Raw genomic sequence first — 23027 nt, forward strand, 5'->3', positions numbered from 1 at the left:
TAAGTTATTAGAATTGAATTGTTGTTAGTATTTAATCATTGTATACTAGGTACAATTGTAATAAAAAAAAATTATAAACTACGATATAAGTTCTGAAGATGAAATAATAAGTGAAACAGACAATAATTCCGATGGAAATCCTACGGACAATATTCAACCTAATTGGAACATTGGAAGTAGTAGTGACGAATCTAGTAGCGATGAAGTACCTCTTTCGACATATATGACCAATAATAGTGTTAGTGAAAATGAAATGCGATCAAAAAATGGTGCATTTGTGTGTTCGAAAATACTAGATATGCATATCTAGATCTTCTTATATTTGCTGGCGTTTTCAAGTCTAACGATGAAAGAAAAAAATCAAGGAATGCGTGTTGTTTTAGGTCTGACAGAGGACTACAATCTGGCATGTGATAATTTTTAATTTTACATCATATGAATTAGCCGAAACACTTTTAGACCGTAAGCTTACCGTTCTTGGAACTTTACGGAAAAATAAACGACAGATACCATTAGATCTTTTAGATACGAAGAAACCAGTGTTTTCATTCACATTTGCATTCAATTCAAAAATGGTTCTTGTCTCATATATTCCGAAAAAGAACAAAAACGTAATTTTACTCAGTACAAACTACAATAAGATTGAAATACATGATTCAAAGCAGAAAACATCTAAAATGATCATGGACTATAACGCAACTAGGGGAGCTGTTGATTTTCTAGACAAAATGGTTTCGGCCCATAGTTGCAAACGTATGACAAGAAGGTGGCCTGTAGCCATATTTCATAATATGATTGATATCTCATGTTTCAATGCTTACGTATTATATTGTGATACCAATCCTGATTGGAAACAGAAGAGGACAGTACAAAGACGTCTGTTTTTAGAAAAACTGGGCGTGGAATTGGTCAATGATCACATTGAGCGTAGAAAAACTCTTCCTCGGACAAATGCATCGCTGGAATTAGTACAACGAGTGAAGACAGATGTTACTGAGACAACAGCTACTTCCAGTGCACAGAGTTGTAATAAAAGAAAAAGGTGTAATGTATGTCCGTCATCAAACGATGTCAAAACTTCGAAAATTTGTAAAAAAATGTAAGAAACCCATATGTCCAAGACATTCGTTAATTATGTGCCTCTCATGTTGACAAAAGTAACAAATGTCATACATTGCGTCTTTTTTATTTGAATAAATATATAACATAAATAATTCCATCTGTATTTAATTTATAAAAATAACACCGAGTTTTTTTTAAATAGGGTCAATATGACCCGAAGACCTTAAGTTTGCGTAGTATTTGAGGAACCGAGGAAGGTTAAGGTTAATAATTGTAAGACGGGTGTATATTCCCGCGTACGAGGGCTGCTATATATATTTCTGTCCTAGGCAACACTAAGTGTTGCCAGGTGCAATCTGCCATTTCCATTGGAAAGTTTGACATTTTTTAGCATAACATCACTCAGAACGTTTTGTCATTTAATCGTGAATTGTTTTATTTACAGGGAATTAAAAAATTCATCTCGGCCAAAAAATGGAATTAACTCGTGAACATTTTCGTGCTATCATTTTTCACAACTTTCGACGTGGATTATCGCGACAAGAGTGCATCGATGAACTAAATCTTTGTATGGCTATGAAGCACCATCCTATAGCACTGTGAAAAACTGGTACAACGAATTCAATCGTGGCCGACGCTCGCACAGACGAATTCCGTGAAGGTCGTCCAAAAACAGCCGTTGTGCCAGAAAACTTCGATGCCGTACGTGAACTGATAATGCAAGACCGTCATGTAATATACCTTCAGATAGAGGCATGCCTATGCATTTCTCCCACCAGCATACATTCGATATTGCATGAACACCTGGCCGTAAAAAAGGTTTGTTCTCGTTGGATCCCGCACAATTTGACAATCGCTCAAAAAAAGTGCTTCGAAAATTGGTTTGAGCGCATGCAAAAGTGTATACATCTTGATGGAGAATATTTTGAAAAACAATAAAACCATTTTCGTTGATAAATATTCCCATTTTCATTATTATGCCAGAAATATATATAGCAGCCCTCGTATCTCTAAACAAGTAAATAATATTCAAGTTAACCCCTATGAACAAGTTGTTAAGGAAATGATAAATCAATATTAGGAACTTTAGGACCGACAGCGGGACAATCGACATAACTGTATTAGCAGAAATTAGAAGAACAAGTGAAGAATCGATCTATTCAAAATAATATCCTTACCCAACCAACCTACGGGGCGAAGTAGAAAAACAAATAACAGAACTTCTAAACAATTGTCTAATAAGGCCTTCAAAGAGTCGGTATAACTCCCCATTGTGGAATGTTCCATAAAAACCATGTCCACCAGGAGAAGAAAAGTATGGAGTAATTGTTGATTTTAAACGACTAATACGCTAGACAGACGGCAGAGTTAACTCGGATTAACTGCGCTTTTAATCAGTTCCAATTTTGAGGGTGGCAGACGGCAGCAAAGCGAGTTAAAAACTCTCATAAACAGCTGATTGTCATAATCATAATATTTTCAGTGTGATACAGTGAAACAATAAAAATGGAAAGACGGCGAATATTAAGGTTGTTAGCAGTCCAATTGGTTCAAAATCACTTTTTAATACAAAAACAATTAAATACTTCTAAAACTCCAATCGGAATAGGAGATTCATTAATGAAATGCAACAAACGATAGTACAAACTAGTAATGCAGTGGCGACTTTCCAGACACGCCAAAGAAGGACCTGGAAATTTGTAAGTTTAATATGTTGTATTTCGATAATATATATTTATATATCCCTCATATGTCATAATTAAAAGGACCGCAATGGCACTTTTTGGGAGTACGATGTGGCAAAGATGGACGACATTAGGTTTAAGGAAAATTTTCGCCTAAACAAAAAATCTTCTATAAAACTTTGCCAAAAAGTTAAGGAAATCGAAAAGGCGGACAATAACATGAGACTTCAAGATACAGTTACATTCCTGTTCAAAAAAGAGTGGCTATTGCCTTGTATGCATTAGGTTCGTCTGCAGAATATCGAACTGTTGCCAGTTTATTTGGCGTATGACGCACTACAGTTGGAGAAATTGTACTGGACTTTTGCAACGCTGTTTGCAAAAATTTAGCGGATTGCATCAATAGCTATCTCCCAAGCCAAAAAGATATTAATAAAAATGTCCAAGGCTTTGAGCAACTTGGTTTCCCACAGTGCTTCGGAGCAGTAGATGGCTGCCACATTGAGGTTCAGCCAAAAAAAGAAGACGCTGTCGATTTCTATAACTACAAAGGGTGGTATTCCATTGTTCTATTAGCATAGAAAAGTTATAGAAACTTTTAGAAAAAACATTTAATTACCATTTATCTAAATGTCGCAGAGTTATAGAAAATGCTTTCGGCCAATTAAAAGCTCGATTTCGAAAAGTTGGCAGAGGCTTGCAAGTAGCTCCAAAAAACGTCAACGTTATTGTATATGCATGTTGTATTTTACACAATTTTTTAAAAATTGAAAATGATGAAATTCCGTCTTCGTGGATTCAAGATACTGTAGGAAGAACCAGAGAAAATCAACCACGTCACACCACAAGAGTTGGGGAAAATGATGTAACAGCATCGGCAATTAGAAATGCAATATCTTTGAGTTTTGGTAAGTATCTCTATAATTTATACATCTATAGAAGAGTACTAGAAAACATATTAATCTATACCAACAGCATTTCCATATTTTCCAAAATATTAGTACACATAATTACACAATTTAATGATTTAAAGAAACACAATCTTTATTTTAAATTCACATTTCTTAAAATAATCCAAATAGTATATGTGAAAATCATAAATAAAAATAAAAAAAAGGAGAAGGACTTAAAGTTTTTCGGTTAGTTTTTCCATCATATTTAAAAACCTGTCCGTCATTCTGTTGTGCTCACGAATCGCACCAACAATCTCATCATTCACTACCTTGGCTTCGTCGGCAGTCGATTTTAATATTTCAGTCTGCTCTTTCATGATTTTTACCATTTCACCATTATAATTGCGCTTCCTTTCAGTTGACGACGGTAGTGGTGGAGATGATGGTGATGGCGATGACAACGAAGGTGATGGCGACGGTAGAGAAGGTGATAGAGACGGTAGCGAAGGCGATGGAGACGGTATAGAAGATGGAGACGGTAGCGGAGGTGATGGAGACGCCAACATTAACGATGGTGACGACACCACACATGACGGAGATGGCAGTGCACAGTTTGCGGATGGTTGCTGAGGCGTTTGAATAGATAACGAATTCTAAAATAATAAATGAAAATACAAATGAAATGAATAAATGAAAAGAAAATGATTTGTTTACCATATGATAGGACGACATGCACATCGTGGAATTGACGGCTGTGGACCCGATGATTCGATGCACTGCCTGGTAGTGTTTTCATTCAGAGGGGCTACCGCCAGATGGGCCCATTTTAGTCTTTTCTTCTCTGTTGGATTTCAATGAATATAATGAAATGTAATTAATTTTTTTAGTTAAACTAACCTGTATTTCTTGGCCAAATTCTTAACTTTGCAGTGAATGTCCTCACCCGTGTATCTATTGCCCATTTCCTGGGCCATATTTTGATAAATATGCGCGTTCCTCTTTGCCTTGCGAAGATCTTGGGAATGCGCTTCCCACCTATCAATTAGCTCAATTTCATCACTGAGTGACCATCCGGATCTCTGCTTTCTTAAAGTCAACTATAATTTGAAAAATAATATTATTTTATTCAGCGCTAAATATTACAATGTTCTTACTTTTGCTTGTTTACTTTTTCGTTTTGTTTACATTTAATTGAAAACCAACTGTCAGTATTGCATATTTTCATTCACAATAGATAAAAAGCGGCCATGTTTAACAATGTTGCCAACGAAAATTACACGAAATCCCACTAACTCTCTAAAATTTTGAGGATTAAATGGGAGTTTGTAAACCGAGTTAACTGAGATAACTCTCGAATTAACCCCGATTAAAGCAGTTAACCCGAGTTAACTCTGCCGTCTGTCTAGCGTGTAAACGAAATAACAATACCTGATTCCTATCCAATCCAACAACACTTTCGCTAGCTTAGGCGAATGTAAGCATTTTACTACAGTCGACCTTACATTCGGATTCCACCAAATCAGGATGAAGGAAAGAGACATAGAAAATACAGCCTTTTCCACAGCCAATGGTAAATATGAATTTACTAGGTTGTCATTCGGTCTTAAAAATGCCCTTCCATTTTTCAGATAATGATCAATGATGTTCTCAAAACGCTTATAGGAAAAGCCTGCTACGTTTATATCGATGACATTATAACAATGGGAAAAACTAAAGAAGAGCACTTACAAAATATTGATGATGTGTTTGTATAAAGCAAATTTAAAAGTCAATCTGGAAAAATCTGAATTATTTACAACAGAAGTGAATATTCTATCCGCTATTAAAAAAAATCCTGTACCTGCTAACCTTAAGAAATTAAAAGGTTTCCTAGGTTTAGCATCGTATTATAGGAGATTTATAAAAGACTTCGAAAAAATTGTCAAGCCACATACCAATTTAGCTAGGCTTATCAAGACAAAACATTATGTAAGAGGTTATATATATATAAATTTGGCGTAGGAACCGCTTTAAGCGATTATAGCCGAATCCACCAGAGCGCGCCACTCATTCCTCCTTTTTGCTTTTTGGCGCCAACTGGAAACACCAAGTGAGGCCAGGTCACTTTGCACTTGGTCTTTCCACCGGAGTGGAGGTCGTCCTCTTCCGCGGCTTCCTCCAGAGGGTACTGCATCGAATACTTTCAGAGCTGGAGTGTTTTCTTCCATCCGTACAACATGGCCTAGCCAGCGTAGCCGCTGTCTTTTTATACGCTGAACTATGTCAATGTCGTCGTATAAATCGTACAGCTCATCGTTCCATCGTCTGCGGTATTCGCCGTTGCCAAAGTTCAGAGGACCATAAATCTTGCTTAAAACCTTTCTCTCGAAAACCTCAAGAGTCGTCTCATCGGATGTTGTCATCGTCCACGCTTCAGCGCCATACATCAGGACGGGAATAATGAGCGACTTATAGAGTTTGATTTTGGTTCGTCGAGAGAGGACTTTACTTTTCAATTGCCTACTCAGTCCAAAGTAGCACCTGTTGGCAAGAGTGATTCTGCGTTGGATTTCAAGGCTGACATTGTTGGTGTTGTTAATGCTGGTTCCCAGATAAACGAAATTATCTACAACTTCAAAGTTATGACTGTCAACAGTGACGTGGGAGCCAAGACGCGAGTGCGCTGACTGTTTGTTTGATGACAGGAGATATTTCGTCTTGTCCTCATTCACCACCAGACCCATACGCTTCGCTTCTTTATCTAGTCTGGAAAACGCAGAACAAACGGCGCGGTTGTTGCTTCCGATGATATCAATATCATCGGCATACTCCAGGAGCTGTACACTCTTGTAGAAGATTGTACCCTCTCTATTTAGTTCTGCAGCTCGTATTATTTTTTCCAGCAATAGATTGAAGAAGTCGCACGATAGTGAGTCACCCTGTCTGAAGCCTCGTTTGGTATCGAACGGCTCGGAGAGGTCCTTCCCGATCCTGACGGAGCTTTTGGTGTTGCTCAACGTCAGCTTACATAGCCGTATTAGTTTTGCAGGGATACCAAATTCAGACATCGCGGCATAAAGGCAGCTCCTTTTCGTGCTATCGAAGGCAGCTTTAAAATCGATAAAAAGATGGTGAGTATCGATTCTTCTCTCTCGGGTCTTTTCCAAGATTTGGCGCATTGTGAATATCTGGTCCATTGTAGATTTTCCAGGTCTAAAGCCACACTGATAAGGTCCAATCAGTTCGCTGACGGTGGGCTTTAGTCTTTCACACAATACGCTCGACAAAACCTTATATGCGATATTGAGGAGACTTATACCACGGTAGTTGGCGCAGATTGTGGGGTCTCCCTTCTTATGGATTGGGCAGATCACACTAAGATTCCAATCGTCAGGCATGCTTTCTTCCGACCATATTCTACAAAGAAACTGATGCATGCACCTTATCAGTTCTTCGCCGCCGTATTTGAATAGCTCGGCCGGTAATCCATCGGCCCCCGCCGCTTTGTTGTTCTTCAAGCGGGTAATTGCTATTCGAATTTCTTCATGGTCGGGTAATGGAACATCTATTCCATCGTCATCGATTGGGGAATCGGGTTCGCCATCTCCTGGTGTTGTACTTTCACTGCCATTGAGCAGGTCGGAGAAGTGTTCCCTCCATAATCCCAGTGTGCTCTAGACATCCGTTACCAGATTACCTTCTCGGTCCCTACATGATAATGCTCCGGTCTTGAAACCTTCTGGTAATCGCCTCATCTTTTCATAAAATTTTCGAGCATTACCCATGTCGGCCAGCTTTTCAAGCTTTTCATACTCACGCATTTCGGCCTCTTTCTTTTTACGTCTGCAAATGCGTCTCGCTTCCCTCTTCAGTTCTCGATATCTATCCCACCCCGAACGTGTTGTGGTCGATCGCAACGTTGCGAGGTAGGCAGTCTGTTTTCTCTCCACTGCGGAAGGACAATTCTCATCGTACCAACTAGTTTTTTGGCGTTGCCGGAGACCAATTGTTTCGGCTGCAGCGGTATGCAATGAGTTTGAGATGCCGTTCCACAGCTCCCTTATATCGAGATGCTGATGAGTGCTCTCAGAGAGCAGGAGTGCAAGTCGAGTAGAAAACCGTTCGGCTGTCGGTTGTGATTGCAGCTTTTCGACGTCGAACTTTCCTTATGTTTGTTGACGGGCGTTCTTTGCTGCACAGAGGCGAGTGCGTATCTTTGCTGCTACTAGATAATGGTCCGAGTCAATGTTTGGTCCTCGGAGCGTACGCACGTCTAAAACACTGGAGACATGTCTTCCGTCTATCACAACGTGATCGATTTGATTGCGCGTGTTTCGATCAAGGGACAGCCACGTTGCTTGATGAATTTTTTTATGCTGGAATCTAGTACTACAGACAACCATATTTCGGGCCCCAGCGAAGGCGATCAGCCTCAGGCCGTTTGGCGATGTTTCGTCATGGAGGCTGAATTTTCCGACTGTTGTGCCAAAGACACCTTCTTTACCCACCCTAGCGTTAAAATCGCCAAGCACGATTTTGACATCGTGGCGGGGGCAGCGCTCATGGAAAGCATCTTTGGTCACATCGTCCTTCTCTTCCGTTGGGGCGTGGGCGCAAAACAGCGATATGTTGAAGAACCTCGCTTTGATGCGGATTGTGGCAAGACATTCATCCACCGGGGTAAATGCCAGGACTCGGCGACGTAGCCTCTCTCCCACCACAAATCCAACACCGAATTTGCGCTCCTTTATATGGCCGCTGTAGTAGATGTCACAAGGACCCATCTTCTTCCGTCCTTGTCCCGTCCATCGCACTTCTTGGACGGCGGTGATGTCAGCCTTTAGTTGTATGAGGACATCAACCAGCTGGGCAGAGGCACCTTCCCAATTAAGAGTGCGGACATTCCAGGTGCATGCCCTCAAATCATGATCCTTAGTACGTTTGCAGGGGTCGTCTTCAAAAGGGGGGTTTCTCATCCGAGGCTCGGTGTTTGTTTTCATTGGGGAGATTTTTTTATGTGGTGGGTCCCAAGCCCTACGCACAACCGCACAAGCGGGCTTCGCCTTCTCACTTTAGCTCGCCTCCAAACGGATGTCTGTTAGCTACCCAGGGGATACTTGGTCTAAAACCGGAAGTCGTGAGCTGCTTGAGTCATATGCAAAAGAATCGTTCCTGGCCACTCCCAAGTGAATGGCAATCAGAAACTTTCCTCACTTGCGTGAACTTCTACATATGAGCCCATCCCCCCATAAGAGGTTAGGCATAGTAAAAGACGAAATTACAAAAATTATAATGGCAACTCAATTAGCAAAACAAGGAATCGTTCATTCTCAAATTCTAAATAAAGAAGATATCGCAAATATTCTCTCTCAAACTGAGACATTACCTTTTAAAAATGAACTGCAAGCACTCAAATATGCAGAACATTCTATGATCATTAAAAACTCACTTCTTTTATATGTAATTTCACTACCAAAAACCGAAGATACCCTGTACAATAATATTATCATTCGTTCAACTGTAAGACACCTTAAACGAGTATACTTAAAATTCACCAATCTTTTCATATCCCAAAACGATAAATATGGCATACTTGGAAATTGCATTGAAGTAGATGATACTACTACAGTACTTTTCGCTTTAATGCACATCAAAATTTGTTCAATTAACCGGGGAATCAATTAACAGATACTCGCTTAATTGAATAATTTATTCAATTAAAAGAATCTCGTTTAAATGAACAGTTCAATTACAGGAATCATTTGGAGAATTAAGCGATTGCGTGTGAATCAAAATTTGAATTTTTTTTGTCTTATTAAATAGTACAATATTAAAATATTACCCAAAATTATGAAATCGATATGATTAAAATTTCAAGAATGTAAAACTTTAAACGGGTTTATCTCAAAACTCGAATTTTGAAGTCAGTGGACACGATTTCTTGAAAAGTTATAAAGCGATTCTGTTGAAAAATGTCCCCACATCATTACAACTATTTTTTCGAGGCAGTATATGGCGAATATTCGACAACAAAAGTTAGTTTTTTTGTTCAAAATCTATCAAAAATTCTATTTTTAGTCTTTTCTTTTTTCCATTCCTCCATTAAGAATAAATATTTTTGGTTTGTTGATTTGGATGAGCCAATAATGAGTTATGATTTCCGCGGTCCTTTTTTGAACACTTTATGGAAGATGAGATACCAACGGCTAAGCTTTCGGAATTAATATATACATATAAATTTCACAAAATTCTTTTTAAATATGTATCTTTAATGTGCTGAATGAAATATATGATTGTATACTTTAAAAAAATTTTAAATATACTCATGTTTTCAACCTCTTAAACCTACTTAACCTCTTAAAGGAAACTGCATACATACATTTGTGCACTTAAAGATTTTTAAATATTTGAATACTTTTTATCATTATTGGAAACAATGCAACAACAATTTTATGTACATAGGCATCTATGAATATCTTTATGTACATATATATACAGTGTAACTTCCATAACTCTAACATCTATAACTCGAAGATCTCCACTACTCGAACACTTGAATTGGCAATAGCGTTTAAAAGCCAAATTTCATACAAACTTCCTTCCATAACTCGAACAATGCAACAACAATTTTATGTACATAGGCATCTATGAATATCTTTATGTACATATATATACAGTGTAACTTCCATAACTCTAACATCTATAACTCGAAGATCTCCACTACTCGAACACTTGAATTGGCAATAGCGTTTAAAAGCCAAATTTCATACAAACTTCCTTCCATAACTCAAATTTCTATAACTCGAAGTTCTCCATAACTCGAACTTTTGAAAAAAATTTAAAACTTTTCTATCGAGGTAGAATTTTAGAAGAGTTCTCTATATCTTATGGAGGCGAACAAAAAGTATGATAATACACTTATGAATTGCATAAACCATGTAACAAAAGCATGGAATACAAACGTCAAAAGCCAAACATTTGCAAACTGCAACAAACAAAATTCAGAATACATGTACGTATGACCATAAAACTTTTTGCGAATTAAATAAATAAAACTGGGTATAAATCTATATTTTACGGCTTTTTGAAAAATTATATTTTTTAAAGAAAATTCTATAACTCGAAGTCTCTCTAACTCGAAGTTTTTTTGTGGATTATGGTGATTCGAGTTAGAGAAGTTTAAAAAAAAAAACAGAAAATTCCCTTTTTATTTTTTTAAAATACAACGTACAGTTTGTCAATATTTATTACAGTTTACACATTAAAAATAAATAAAATTTTTCAGTTTGCGCAGCAAAATATATTACTTTCTACTTCAGTTTAACATTTTGTTTATCAGGGTTACATACAGTTTTTAAAGAGAATTGATTAAAACAAGTAAGGAAAGGCTAATTTCGGGTGCGATCGAACATTTTATACTCTCGCAATTTATTGATGGAATTTTACTAAGATAACACACAATTTGACCCATTTATTCGGTATAAAGTCCAATAGAAAACCGAAAATCATCATATATGGTATATAGGCTGAGGTAATTCCTAAGCCGATTAAACTCATTTTGATCACCAACATACATTATAACTAAGATTGTATGCTCATTTAATTTGGCTAAGAAATTTCATATATTAGCCGATTTATAAGCTATTAAGCCCGTCGAATTTTTGAAATTCTTTAATTAGCTATATGAGAGCTCGGGGAAGTTATGACCCGATTTTAACCATTTCTGATACAGAGACACACTATTAGAAGAAAAAGATTTCCTCTGAATTAAATAAAGATATCTGAGAGATTTACCGATATTTTCGGTGAAAAATTATTTTCGGTGAGTTCTTCAAATTCGATATCCGGGGCCTTGAAAAGTTATAGTCCGATTTCAACAATTTTTTCACAAGTGATGTCACGGATCATAAACAGTATTTATGTAAACATTTATTTCGCTATCTTCATTGGCTCCTAATGTACTATATTTCTTATAAAATGAAGGAATCAGATGGAATTAAAAATTAAGTTATATGGGAAGTTGTCGTAGTTGTAAACCGATTTCATAAACATGTGTCATCAGGGTGTCAAGAAAATGCTATATACCGAATTTCATTGAAATCTGTCGAGTAGTTCCTGAGATATGGTTTTTGACCCACAAGTGGGCAACGCCACGCCTATTTTCCATTTTGTAGAAGTTCACGCAAGTGAGGAAAGTTTCTGATTGCCATTCACTTGGGAGTGGCCAGGAACGATTCTTTTACACATGACTCAAGCAGCTCACGACTTCCGGTTTTAGACCAAGTATCCCCTGGGTAGCCAACAGACACCCGTTTGAAGGCGAGCTAAAGTGAGAAGGCGAAGCCCGCTTCTGCGGTTGTGCGTAGGGTTCGGGACCCACCACATAAAAAAACCTCCCCAATGAAAAAACAATCAGAGCCTCGGAAGAGAAAACCGCCTTTTAATGACGACCCCTGCAAACGTTGTAAGGAACATAATTTGAGGGCACGCCCCTGGAATGTCCGGACCCTTAATTGGGAAGGTGCCTCTGCCCAGCTGGTTGATGTCCTCATACAACTAAAGGCTGACATCACCGCCATCCAAGAAGTGCGATGAATGGGACAAGGACGAACGAATGTGGGTCCTTGTGACATCTACTACAGCGGCCATATAAAGGCGCAAATTTGGTGTTGGATTTGTGGTGGGAGAGAGACTCCGTCGCCGAGTCCTGGCATTCACCCTGGTGGATGAACGTCTTGCCACAATCCACATCAAAGCGAGGTTCTTCAACATATCGCTGAATTGCGACCACGCCCCAACGGAAGAAAAGGACGATGTGACGAAAGATGCTTTCTATGAGCGCCTAGAACGTACTTATGAGCGCAGCCCCCGCCACGATGTCAAAATCGTGCTTGGTGATTTTAACGCCATGGTGGGTAAAGAAGTTGTCTTTGGCACAACAGTCGGAAAACTCAGCCTCCATGACGAAACATCGCCAAACGGCCTGAGGTTGATCGACTTCGCTGGGGCCCGAAATATGGTTGTCTGTGGCACCAGATTCCAGCACAAGAAAATTCATCAAGCAACATGGCTGTCCCCTGATCGAAACACGCGCAATCAAATCGATCACGTTGTGATAGACGGAAGACATGTCCCCTGTGTTTTAGACGTGCGTACGCTCCGAGGACCAAATATTGACTCGGACCATTATCTAGTAGCAGTAAAGATTCGCACTCGCCTCTGTGCAGCAAAGAACGCCCGTCAACAAACACAAGGAAGGTTCGACGTCGAAAAGCTGCAATCACAACCGACAGCCGAGCGATTTTCTACTCGACTTGCACTCCTGCTCTCTGAGAGCACTCATCAGCATCTCGATATAAGGAAGCTGTGGAACGGCATCTCAAACTCATTGCATACCGCTGCAGCCGAAACAATTGGTCTCCGGCAACGCCGGAGAGAAAACAGACTGCCTACCTGCAACGTTGCGAAAGACCCCAACACATTCGGGGTGGGACAGATATCGAGAACTGAAGAGGGAAGCGAGACGCATTTGCAGATGTAAAAAGAAAGAAAAAAAAGGCGATTTACAGAAGGTTTCAAGACCGGAGCATTATCAGCATAGGGACCGAGGAGGTAATCGGGTAACTGATGTCCAAAGCATACTGAGATCATGGAGGGAACACTTCACCGACCTGCTGAATGGCAGTGAAAGTACAATACTAGGAGATGCCGAACCTGATTCCCCAATCGATGACGATGGAATAGATATTCCATTACCCGACCATGAAGAAATTCTAATAGCAATTACCCGCTTGAAGAACAACAAAGCGGCGGGGGCCGATGGACTACCGGCCGAGCTATTCAAATACGGCGGCGAAGAATTGATAAGGTGCATGCATCAGCTTCTTTGTAGAATATGGTCGGTAGAAAGCATGCCCGACGATTGGAATCTCAGTGTGCTCTGCCCAATCCATAAAAAGGGAGATCCCACAATCTGCGCCAATTACAGTGGTATAAGTCTCCTCAATATCGCATACAAGGTTTTGTCGAGCGTATTGTGTGAAAGACTAAAGTCCAACTCCGTCAGGATCGGGAAGGACCTCTCCGAGCCGTTCGATACCAAACGAGGCTTCAGACAGGGTGACTCACTATCGTGCGATTTCTTTAATCTATTACTGGAAAAAATTGTACAAGCTGCAGAGCTAAATAGAGAAGGTACAATCCTCTACAAGAGTGTACAGCTGCTGGCGTATTCCGATGATATTGACATCATCGGAAGCAACAACCGCGCCGTTTGTTCTGTTTTTTCCAGACTAGATAAAAAAGCGAAGCGTATGGGTCTGGTGGTGAATGAGGACAAGACGAAATATCTCCTGTCATCAAACAAACAGTCAGCGCACTCGCGTCTTGGCTCCCACGTCACTGTTGACAGTCATAACTTTGAAGTTGTAGATAATTTCGTTTATCTGGGAACCAGCATTAACAACACCAACAATGTCAGCCTTGAAATCCAACGCAGAATCACTCTTGCCAACAGGTGCTACTTTGGACTGAGTAGGCAATTGAAAAGTAAAGTCCTCTCTCGACGAACCAAAATCAAACTCTATAAGTCGCTCATTATTCCCGTCCTGATGTATGGCGCTGAAGCGTGGACGATGACAACATCCGATGAGACGACTCTTGGGGTTTTCGAGAGAAAGGTTTTGCGCAAGATTTATGGTCCTCTGAACTTTGGCAACGGCGAATACCGCAGACGATGGAACGATGAGCTGTACGATTTATACGACGACATTGACATAGTTCAGCGTATAAAAAGACAGCGGCTACGCTGGCTAGGCCATGTTGTACGGATGGAAGAAAACACTCCAGCTCTGAAAGTATTCGATGCAGTACCCGCTGTAGGAAGCCGCGGAAGAGGACGACCACCACTCCGGTGGAAGGACCAGGTGGAGAGGGACCTGGCTTCGCTTGGAATAACCAATTGGCGCCAAACTGCCAGAAGGAGGGATACGTGGCGCACTGTTTTGGACTCGGCTATAACCGCGTAAGCGGTGTCTACGCCAGTCAAGAAGAAGAGACGAAATAATTTTAAATAAAAAACAAAAAAATTAAAAAAAAAATATTTAAAAAAATATTAAAAAATAAAAAAACAAAAAGGGATTAAATGTCTGTTCTGAGTAGATTTTTTATTTGTAGCTCATACAACTATTGCTGTCTCTCGAAAAAAATCGAAATTTTTTTTTCATTTTTTGCTATGAAATATTAATTTTAAAAATTTTTACGATATACAGTTTTAAAGTTTGAAAAATTCTGTACAAAAAAGTCACATGGTGTTTTAAAATCTGTTCATTAGTTTTAAAGTTATGGCGGTTCGAAAATTTTTTTACAAAAAAATTTTGCCCCTTACAGTATGGCAACCCCGCGGTACACAGACCTAACAGCATATGTTTTATTTTAGGTTTTACATATAATATAAGATATATCATTGCCAAAGAAAATAAAGAACTTTTTTTTTCAAGTGGTTTTTTTTTCCAGAGAATGCCTCATATATAAAATAGCTTAACAAATTTTTAACATATATAGTCGGACAAATCAAATTTTAAGGTAATATAATACTTATAACTACCCGAGATATAAAAAAATATTAAACAAGTAAGGAAGAGCTAAGTTCGGGTGTAACCGAACATTTTATGATCTCGCAATTTATTTATTTAACTTAATTAATATTATATAATACACAATTTGACCCACATATTCGTTATATATATTGTATAAAGTCCATTAAAAGTTGGAAACCCTAATATTAGGTTAGAAGCATCGAGGTCCTCATGTTCTATTTATGGGGCCTTGAAAACCTATGGTCCGATTTAGGCAATTTTTAGAATGGGGCTGCCACACTATGAACGTAGTATTTGTGCAAAGTTCTGCACCGACTTTATATATTGTTAAGTAAACGATTCAGATCGTCTTCAAAGTTCTGGTATATAGGATGTAGGCGTGGTTGTGAATCGATTTGGCCTATTTTCAAACATATCATTGGGATGTAAGGAAACTATTCCAAACCAAGTTTCATTGAAATCGGTCGAGTAGTTTCTGAGATATGGGTTTTCACCCATAAGTGGGCGATCCCACGCCCATTTTCCATTTTGTAAAAAAATCTGAGTGCAGCTTCCATCTGCCATTTCCTATGTGGAATTTAGTGTTTCTGACGTTTTTAGTAATTTCATGGTGTGTGGTAAGGTACAAAAGAGAACCAACTACAGAAAATTTGGTTTATATAGCTATATTGGTTTACGAGATATATACAAATAACCGATTTGGGGGCGGGGCCACGCCCACTTCCCCAAAAAAATTACATCCAAATATGCTTCTTCCTAGTGCGATCCTTTGTTCCAAATATTACTTTTATAATGTTCCATATTTTATAATAATATGGTCCATTTTGCCCATTTTCGAAAGCAACCTTCCTATGGTGCCAAGAAATAAGTGTGCCAAGTTTCATCAAGATATCTTAATTTTTACAACTTGCACAGACGGACGGACGGACAGACAGATAATCGGATTTTGACTCGCCTCGTCGCCCTGATCACTTTGGTATATATAACTCTATATCTAACTCGTTTAGTTTTGGGTGTTACAAACAACCGTTATGTGAACAAAACTATAATACTCTCTTAGCAACTTTTGTTGCGAGAGTATAAAAATTGTTAAAGCAATAAATATTGTCTGTCAAATTTGTTGTAAAACCATAGTAAACCTCAGAAATGGAACAAATTCAGGAAGCCATTACACACCCAACAGGTGATGTTAATGCACAAATCGAACACTCCAAAATATTGAGCAATAGGACAAATCAGTTAGAAAGCAGAATTAATCCCCACAACTAAAGTTCTATTTCTAATAACTATATTCACTTAACTGAGTCAGACATAATAGAAATTAGCAGATTACCTGACAGCGTGAATAACCTCCCAACATTCGAAGGAGATCCGATCCAATTCATATCCTGGATCCACAACGTCGAATCTATTTTGCAGGACAAAGTAGTCAGAACAAAGCCACTGTATAGAGCCATCTTACGGCATATTAGACAGAAAATTAAAGGCCCTGCGGATACGGCCTTAATCTCATATAACATATTCAATGATAATTAGGGAACAATCAAAAACTGTTTATCACTGCACTATGCAGACAAACGCGACCTTAGGACTCTAGAACACGAACTAGGAACCTTATCCCAAAAACACTTCAGCGTAGAGCAAATCTACGCAAGAGTCAATCATCAATTATCACTGATAATAAACAAAATAAATAGTCAGGATTATTCCCAGGAAACAAATAAGTTCTACTGGAAACCTATAGGAACCGAACCCTTGATGTATTTATCAGAGACCTAAACGGCGAATTGTCCAGAATGCTAGTCATTCAACGGCCCAGGAACCTATAGCTATCGAAGCTATCAAATATAATCATAAATACAATTAAGCAATATTCTACAAATAAACAATACCATTTGTTGTTCAATAAAGTTCATTTCCAAAAATTACAACAACAACACATTTCGTTGGCACTAAACCAGAGCGGAAGCCGTGCCGCCACAATGTAGGCTGTTTCTCGATCAAAGTGAGGTTTTATAAGTTTATTGTATATAAGCAAAATTTTGTAGAAAAAGAAATGTATACAACAAAGACGGCTGCAACCATTGGCTTTCGGAAAAGTAAAAAAAAACAGCTGGTACGATGAGGAATGCCGTCTCGCATCGGAGAGAAAACGTTGCAAACGACCACAAAACGTGAGGGATGGGATAGATACCGAGAGCTGAAGAGGGAAGCGAGACGCATCTGCAGACAAAAAAAGAAAGAGGCCGAAATGCCTGTGAGTACGAAGAGCTTGAGAAGCTGGCAGACAGAGGGAATGATCGAAAATTTTATGAAAAAATTAAGCGACTTAACGAAGGTTTCAAGACCGGAGCATCCGCATGTAGAAACCAAAATGGCAAGCTGGTAACCGATGTCCAGGACATACTGGGATTAAGAGGGGAACACTTCTCCAACCTGCTGAATGGCAGTGAAAGTACAACACCAGGAGATGGCGAACCCGATTCCCCAATCGATGACGATGGAATATATGTTCCATTACCCGACCATGAAGAAATTCGAATAGCAATTACCCGCCTGAAGAACAACAAAGCGGCGTGGGGCGATAGATTACCGGCCGAGCTATTCAAATACGGCGGCGAAGAACTGATAAGGTGCATGCATCAGCTTCTTTCCAGAATATGTCGTATAGCTTGTACAGCTCATCGTTCCATCGTCTGCGGTATTCGCCGTTGCCAATGTTCTGAGGATCATAAATCTTGCGCAAAATTTTCCTCCGACTTGCGCCGACTGTTTGCTTGATGACAGGAGATATTTCGGGACAGGAGGCGTATTTGAAAAGCTCGACCGGTAATCCATCGGCCCCCGCCGCGAATTATTCGAATTTCTTCACGGCCGGGCAATGCTGGAATCTAGTACTACAGACGACCATATTTCGGGCCCCGTCGAAGTCGATCATCCTCAGACCGTTTGGCGATTTTTCGTCATGGAGGCTGAATTTTCCGACTGTTGTGCCAAAGACACCTCCTTTACCCACTCTAACGTTGAAATCGCCAAGCACGATTTTGACATCGTGGCGGGGCAGCGCTCATAGGTACGTTCTAAGCGCTCATAGAAGGTATCTTTGATCACTTCGTCCTTCTCTTCCGTCGGGGCGTGGGCGCAAATCAGCGATATGTTGACATAGTTCAGCGAATAAAAAGACAGCGGCTACGCTGGCTAGGTCATGTTGTCCGAATGGACGCTGGAGTGTTTGCGTGTTCTGAAAGTGTTCCATACAGTACCCGCCGAAGGAAGCCGAGGAAGGGGAAGGCCTCCACTCCGTTGGAGGGACCAAGTGGAGAGCGACCTGGTTACACTTGGAATCTCCAACTGGCGCCGATCTGCGAAGGAAAGAGAGGAGTGGCGCGCTCGTATCGATTCGGCTATAACCGGCTAAACTGTTGAACGCCAATCACATACATACATACAATAAAGAAATTAAGTTCAACTTCGCAATTCAAAACAGCGTGTCATTGATTATACGGTGGCGACCATTAACTTATGTATATACGTCTTTGTTTCCAATTATCCATTTTATACGTGGAAGCTGTGACTACTATAGCAGTAACCTTCAATGACCTCTGAGGAAGGAACCTTAGGAAATAACCTCTACGTGACATTCAGTGCCTGCAGTTCTCATTAGTTGGTAAATATAATATAAGAGTGATATTGTAGTTGACGATCTTTGTGAGCAGTTGTGTGTAAGCATTGTACAAGCCACTTCGTCATCAAGAAAGGATGAAAGAAAGCTAGTGTCAACAGCTGAATTTTCGGAACATTAAATAAACCCACTATCCGCTATAACAATGATGGTGCAAAGCATAAAGCTGATTGCTCCATCCGATGGCAACAAAAATTACTTGGCTTTATATATTGACAGTTTAAATGCTCGTCATCTCTTACACAATAGGAAAAACGTTTTAATTTTCAATGTGTTCTAAGTACTCTTCGTGGACTGACGTTAGAAGTAGTGAGAAGAGAGCAACCTTGGGAGATATTGAAATACCTGCTAACCTGCTTAACGTTGAATCACAAGTATAAGTTTAAAAAACTTTTAAGAGACAATTACCTATTCATTTAGTAGCATTAGTTAGTGCCAATTTGGTTTCAGACGTGAAATCCGCTATTAGAATATTAAAAGAAAACGATGTTTACGATCATATGAGTATTGTAGTAGAACAGAATATTAAAGATAATTTAACACAAACGAAACAATAATTTAACAATTACAAAAATACAAATCCATATTTAACTTCAGCTCATAATAATTACTCTACAAATTCGCAACAATACCTCCCTTACAATAATAGTTTTACTGAATTTCCACAACAAATTTGTATTTTCAATACTCCTTTTAACACACAATATAATGACAATTTTGGTAATAATTTTAAAAATATGAGTAATAATTCAACACCGCAGTCAGTTCAAATCAACCTAGGATTCGACGTTACGGAATTCCTGAACCAATGCAGGTGGATAAGGAGAATTTACGGGTAGAAACCTCGGATACTTACCAAAAGTAGAATTGATTATTGAAAATCCACCTATTAATTTCTTCTGCATACATGACCATCAATAAGTTTAATTAGATCTAATATTCTTAATAAGGAAATTTTTAATACAAAGTCCTTAATAACAGTTACTGGAAAAGTAACATTAAATAAAATTCAAAAGGTAGAAAAATGGCTGAATTGATATTCTACGTTTTGTTCGTTTTCCTTCAGAAACTTAACTTAGCGAATAAAAACTTAATTTTAAACGATGTTATTTATAAATAATACTGATTCAAAAACACACGGCGATTTGTAGCGATTATCGTAAATTAAACGATATTACCGTAAGTTAAAAGTATCTTATTTCTATTATGGTTACAAAAATTCCTCTTGGCTATATCCTCCGCGCGGGTGTCGACTGGGCAATGGGTGGCGCTGCCTGCACTGCTGGGGTCTCAAGCTGTCTATGACAACCTAAGTCACGGCAGTGCAGGCTGGCGCCATCTAGCTAAGGCTGATGTACTCCACATCCATCATCATATGTTGGAATGCTTTATATGTATCCTCATAAGGCGGTGGAGGCGTGAGTACATCAGCCATTGCCAGTGAGGTACCTGGCGGTAGGTATAAAACGCTAGGGGTAGAGACCCCCGAATACAAAAACTCAATATGGAGGTTAAAAAGGAAGAACAGCGGGCTGGGATATCAGCCCAAACGTCGGTGGGAGACGAGGCTGCTACCACCGGCTGGCACAGCGACTTTTCAAGCAGTGTCGCCAGCGGCCACGTCTCCACTGCAACGGGAGCAGGTTGCGGTGGTTGTAATGCTACTGCCAGACCAGCTCTGCAGCGCGCGGGTTCTGCAATCCATGAGGATTCGAACCCAGAAAGCGCTGTGAGCATAAATACCGACAAAGAAGAAGAGCTTCTTCGCTCTCCGCAGGATTCGACCGAGGGTTCCAACTCTGGCAACAAGAGAGGGCCCCGGAAGAAGCCCAGCAAGGATGGGTTGAAAGCCAAATCGAGATACAAGGCGGTGGTCGGCATTTGTAACCGACTCGAAGGCAAGTCCAACCTGAGTGAAGAGGAGATGAAATGGTTGGCTTGGGCCAGAGAGAAGGTGAAAAGCGGCCGAGCGCACTTTGCCTCACGTAGTTGGTCGACAGAGAGCGAACCGAAAGCGCCAACAAAGAAAAGGAAGACAAAGGACGAGGCAGAGAAGCCAAAAGTCAAGCGAGCGGACGACAAGCCGACAACGTCCAGAGCAGCGGCGGCAGCTAATGAGGTGGCAAAGCGACACTTGATCGTGGCTCTCATTGACCGCAGTAACCCGCTGGGACAGATGTCGCAGGAGCGGTGGAAAGTAGTCGAAATGAAGCTAATAGAAGCGCTCTTCTCGAGGATGGACGCCGATCCTAGCGCACCAATGACAACGTTGGATGGAGCGGGGCGGCTTGGTGGCGTCAAAATCCTTAAATGTAAGGACGACCCGTCGCTGACATGAGTGAAGGAAGCATTGAGAACGTGGAAGGATGGGAAACTCGAGGTTGTAGATCGGAGCAGCATTCCGTCGGTTCCCAAAGCGAAGGTGGTGATACCTCGCGTGGTAGACCCGGAACATGCACTTCGACTGCTACAACGACAAAACCCGGACGTGCCGACCAGTCATTGGAGAGTACTGAGCGTATCTAAAACTGCAAACGCAGATGGAGGCCAGAGCTACATACTCCAAATCAATAAGGCGGTTGACGACATATTATATGCCAGATTCGGGAAGATGGCGTGGGGAGTTGGAAGCGTATTCCTTCGCCTCAAAAAGCGCCACCCTGCGGATGGCAATGAAAACAAACTGGACACGGGTGAAGCCGAAAAAGATGTCGGAATTGAAGAGATAATGGCGACTTCATTAGTTTTGCAGGAGGTGGAGGGGTCACCTGATCAGAACTCTAAGGTTAATGAACCAGGAGCTGACGGTACTTCAGGTGAACCTCCACAAAAGTAAGATCGCATCTGCCGAACTCCTTCTCATTCTAGAGAAGGGCGGCTACGACGTGGCTTTAGTCCAGGAACCATGGATAGCATCGGGTAACGTGGTCGCTGGACTAAAGTCACCTAACTACACAACTTATACCCCGAGCGTCACTAACAAGGTAAGAACGGCGGTACTGGTAAGCAAAAAGCTGTATTCCCATGTTAACTTAAATCTCTCCACAGATGACCTCACGGTGGTGGCGGTAAAGGATTGCAGGGATGAGCTCATACTCCTTGCATCCTGTTACCTGCCACATGACGGCGAGGCACCGACTGCACAACCCCAGAGGCTGGTGGCTACATCCAGCAGAAGGAAACAATCGCTGGTAGTTGGAGCTAACGCGCACCACACGATTTGGGAAGCCGCGACATTAATGCAAGAGGTGAGTCCCTATTAAACTTTATATTAATAAGTAGTCTAGTGATAGCAAACCGGGGGGAGGAACCTACGTATATAGGACCAACCTCGAAAAACGTCCTAGACTTTACACTTTACACCAGTGGTGGTACAACGGTAGAGAACTGGTGCGTGCTAAGTACGCCGTCATTCTCTGACCATAGATATATACATTTCTCTATTAGAAAGGGGGTTAAAGCTAGACTTGAGGCTAGAAGAAACTCCAGAATTACAAACTGTCGAATCGTGTAGACGCAGTGTAAGGAAAATCTTCAACTTGGCCAAGCTAGCGGAGAGCGAGGAATGTTGGAATGAATATAAGGATCTGTTAAGAGACTACAAAAAGTTAATGCGCAGTCCTGGAAAAACTTTTGTAGCAGCTTTGAAAGAACCCACCTCATTTGTTCTTTCAAGATTTAGAAAACTGTTATCTAAGAGCCCCCCTTAGCCAGGCCTGATTCGCAGAAACAACGGAGAGTGCAGGGACTCCTTATAGGTTCTAGTTAGCGTACACTTTCCGGGATGCAAGAACCCGGTTAACTCTCCACACGAAGGAAATACTGCTGTTATCCTGTCTGAGTGTATAATTGTATGTATGTATGTGATTGGCGTTGCAACCGTTTAGCCGGTTATAGCCGAATCGACGATAGTGCGCCACCTCTCTCTCTCCTTCTCTTTGTGTATAATTACGGAGGATAAAATAGAATGGGCAATCCGCTCCTTCGACTTTTACAAATCTCCCGGTACGGATGGCATCTTTCCAGCCATTCTAAAGAACGCAATGCAGCTGGTCGTGCCGTGGTTGCGAGTGATATTCAGAGGATGTCTAAGGTTTGGTTATGTACCGCAGGTAAAAACAATCCAACC

The 23027-nt window shown here is 40.4% G+C and overlaps 1 protein-coding gene across 1 annotated transcript; it reads right to left on the minus strand.

The window, feature by feature from the left end:
- Positions 1 to 3648: 3648 nt before the first annotated feature.
- LOC128919894 (uncharacterized) lies at positions 3649 to 4480 on the minus strand. Its single transcript, XM_054225519.1, has 2 exons — positions 4355 to 4480; positions 3649 to 4293 (listed from the first exon to the last, which is right to left on the minus strand). The coding sequence occupies exons 1-2, from the start codon at positions 4434 to 4436 to the stop codon at positions 4055 to 4057; spliced, it is 321 nt and encodes a 106-aa protein (XP_054081494.1). The 5' UTR covers positions 4437 to 4480; the 3' UTR covers positions 3649 to 4054.
- Positions 4481 to 23027: the final 18547 nt, after the last annotated feature.

The sequence above is a fragment of the Zeugodacus cucurbitae genome, chromosome 2, assembly GCF_028554725.1.
Source record: "Zeugodacus cucurbitae isolate PBARC_wt_2022May chromosome 2, idZeuCucr1.2, whole genome shotgun sequence".
NCBI lineage: Eukaryota > Metazoa > Arthropoda > Insecta > Diptera > Tephritidae > Zeugodacus > Zeugodacus cucurbitae.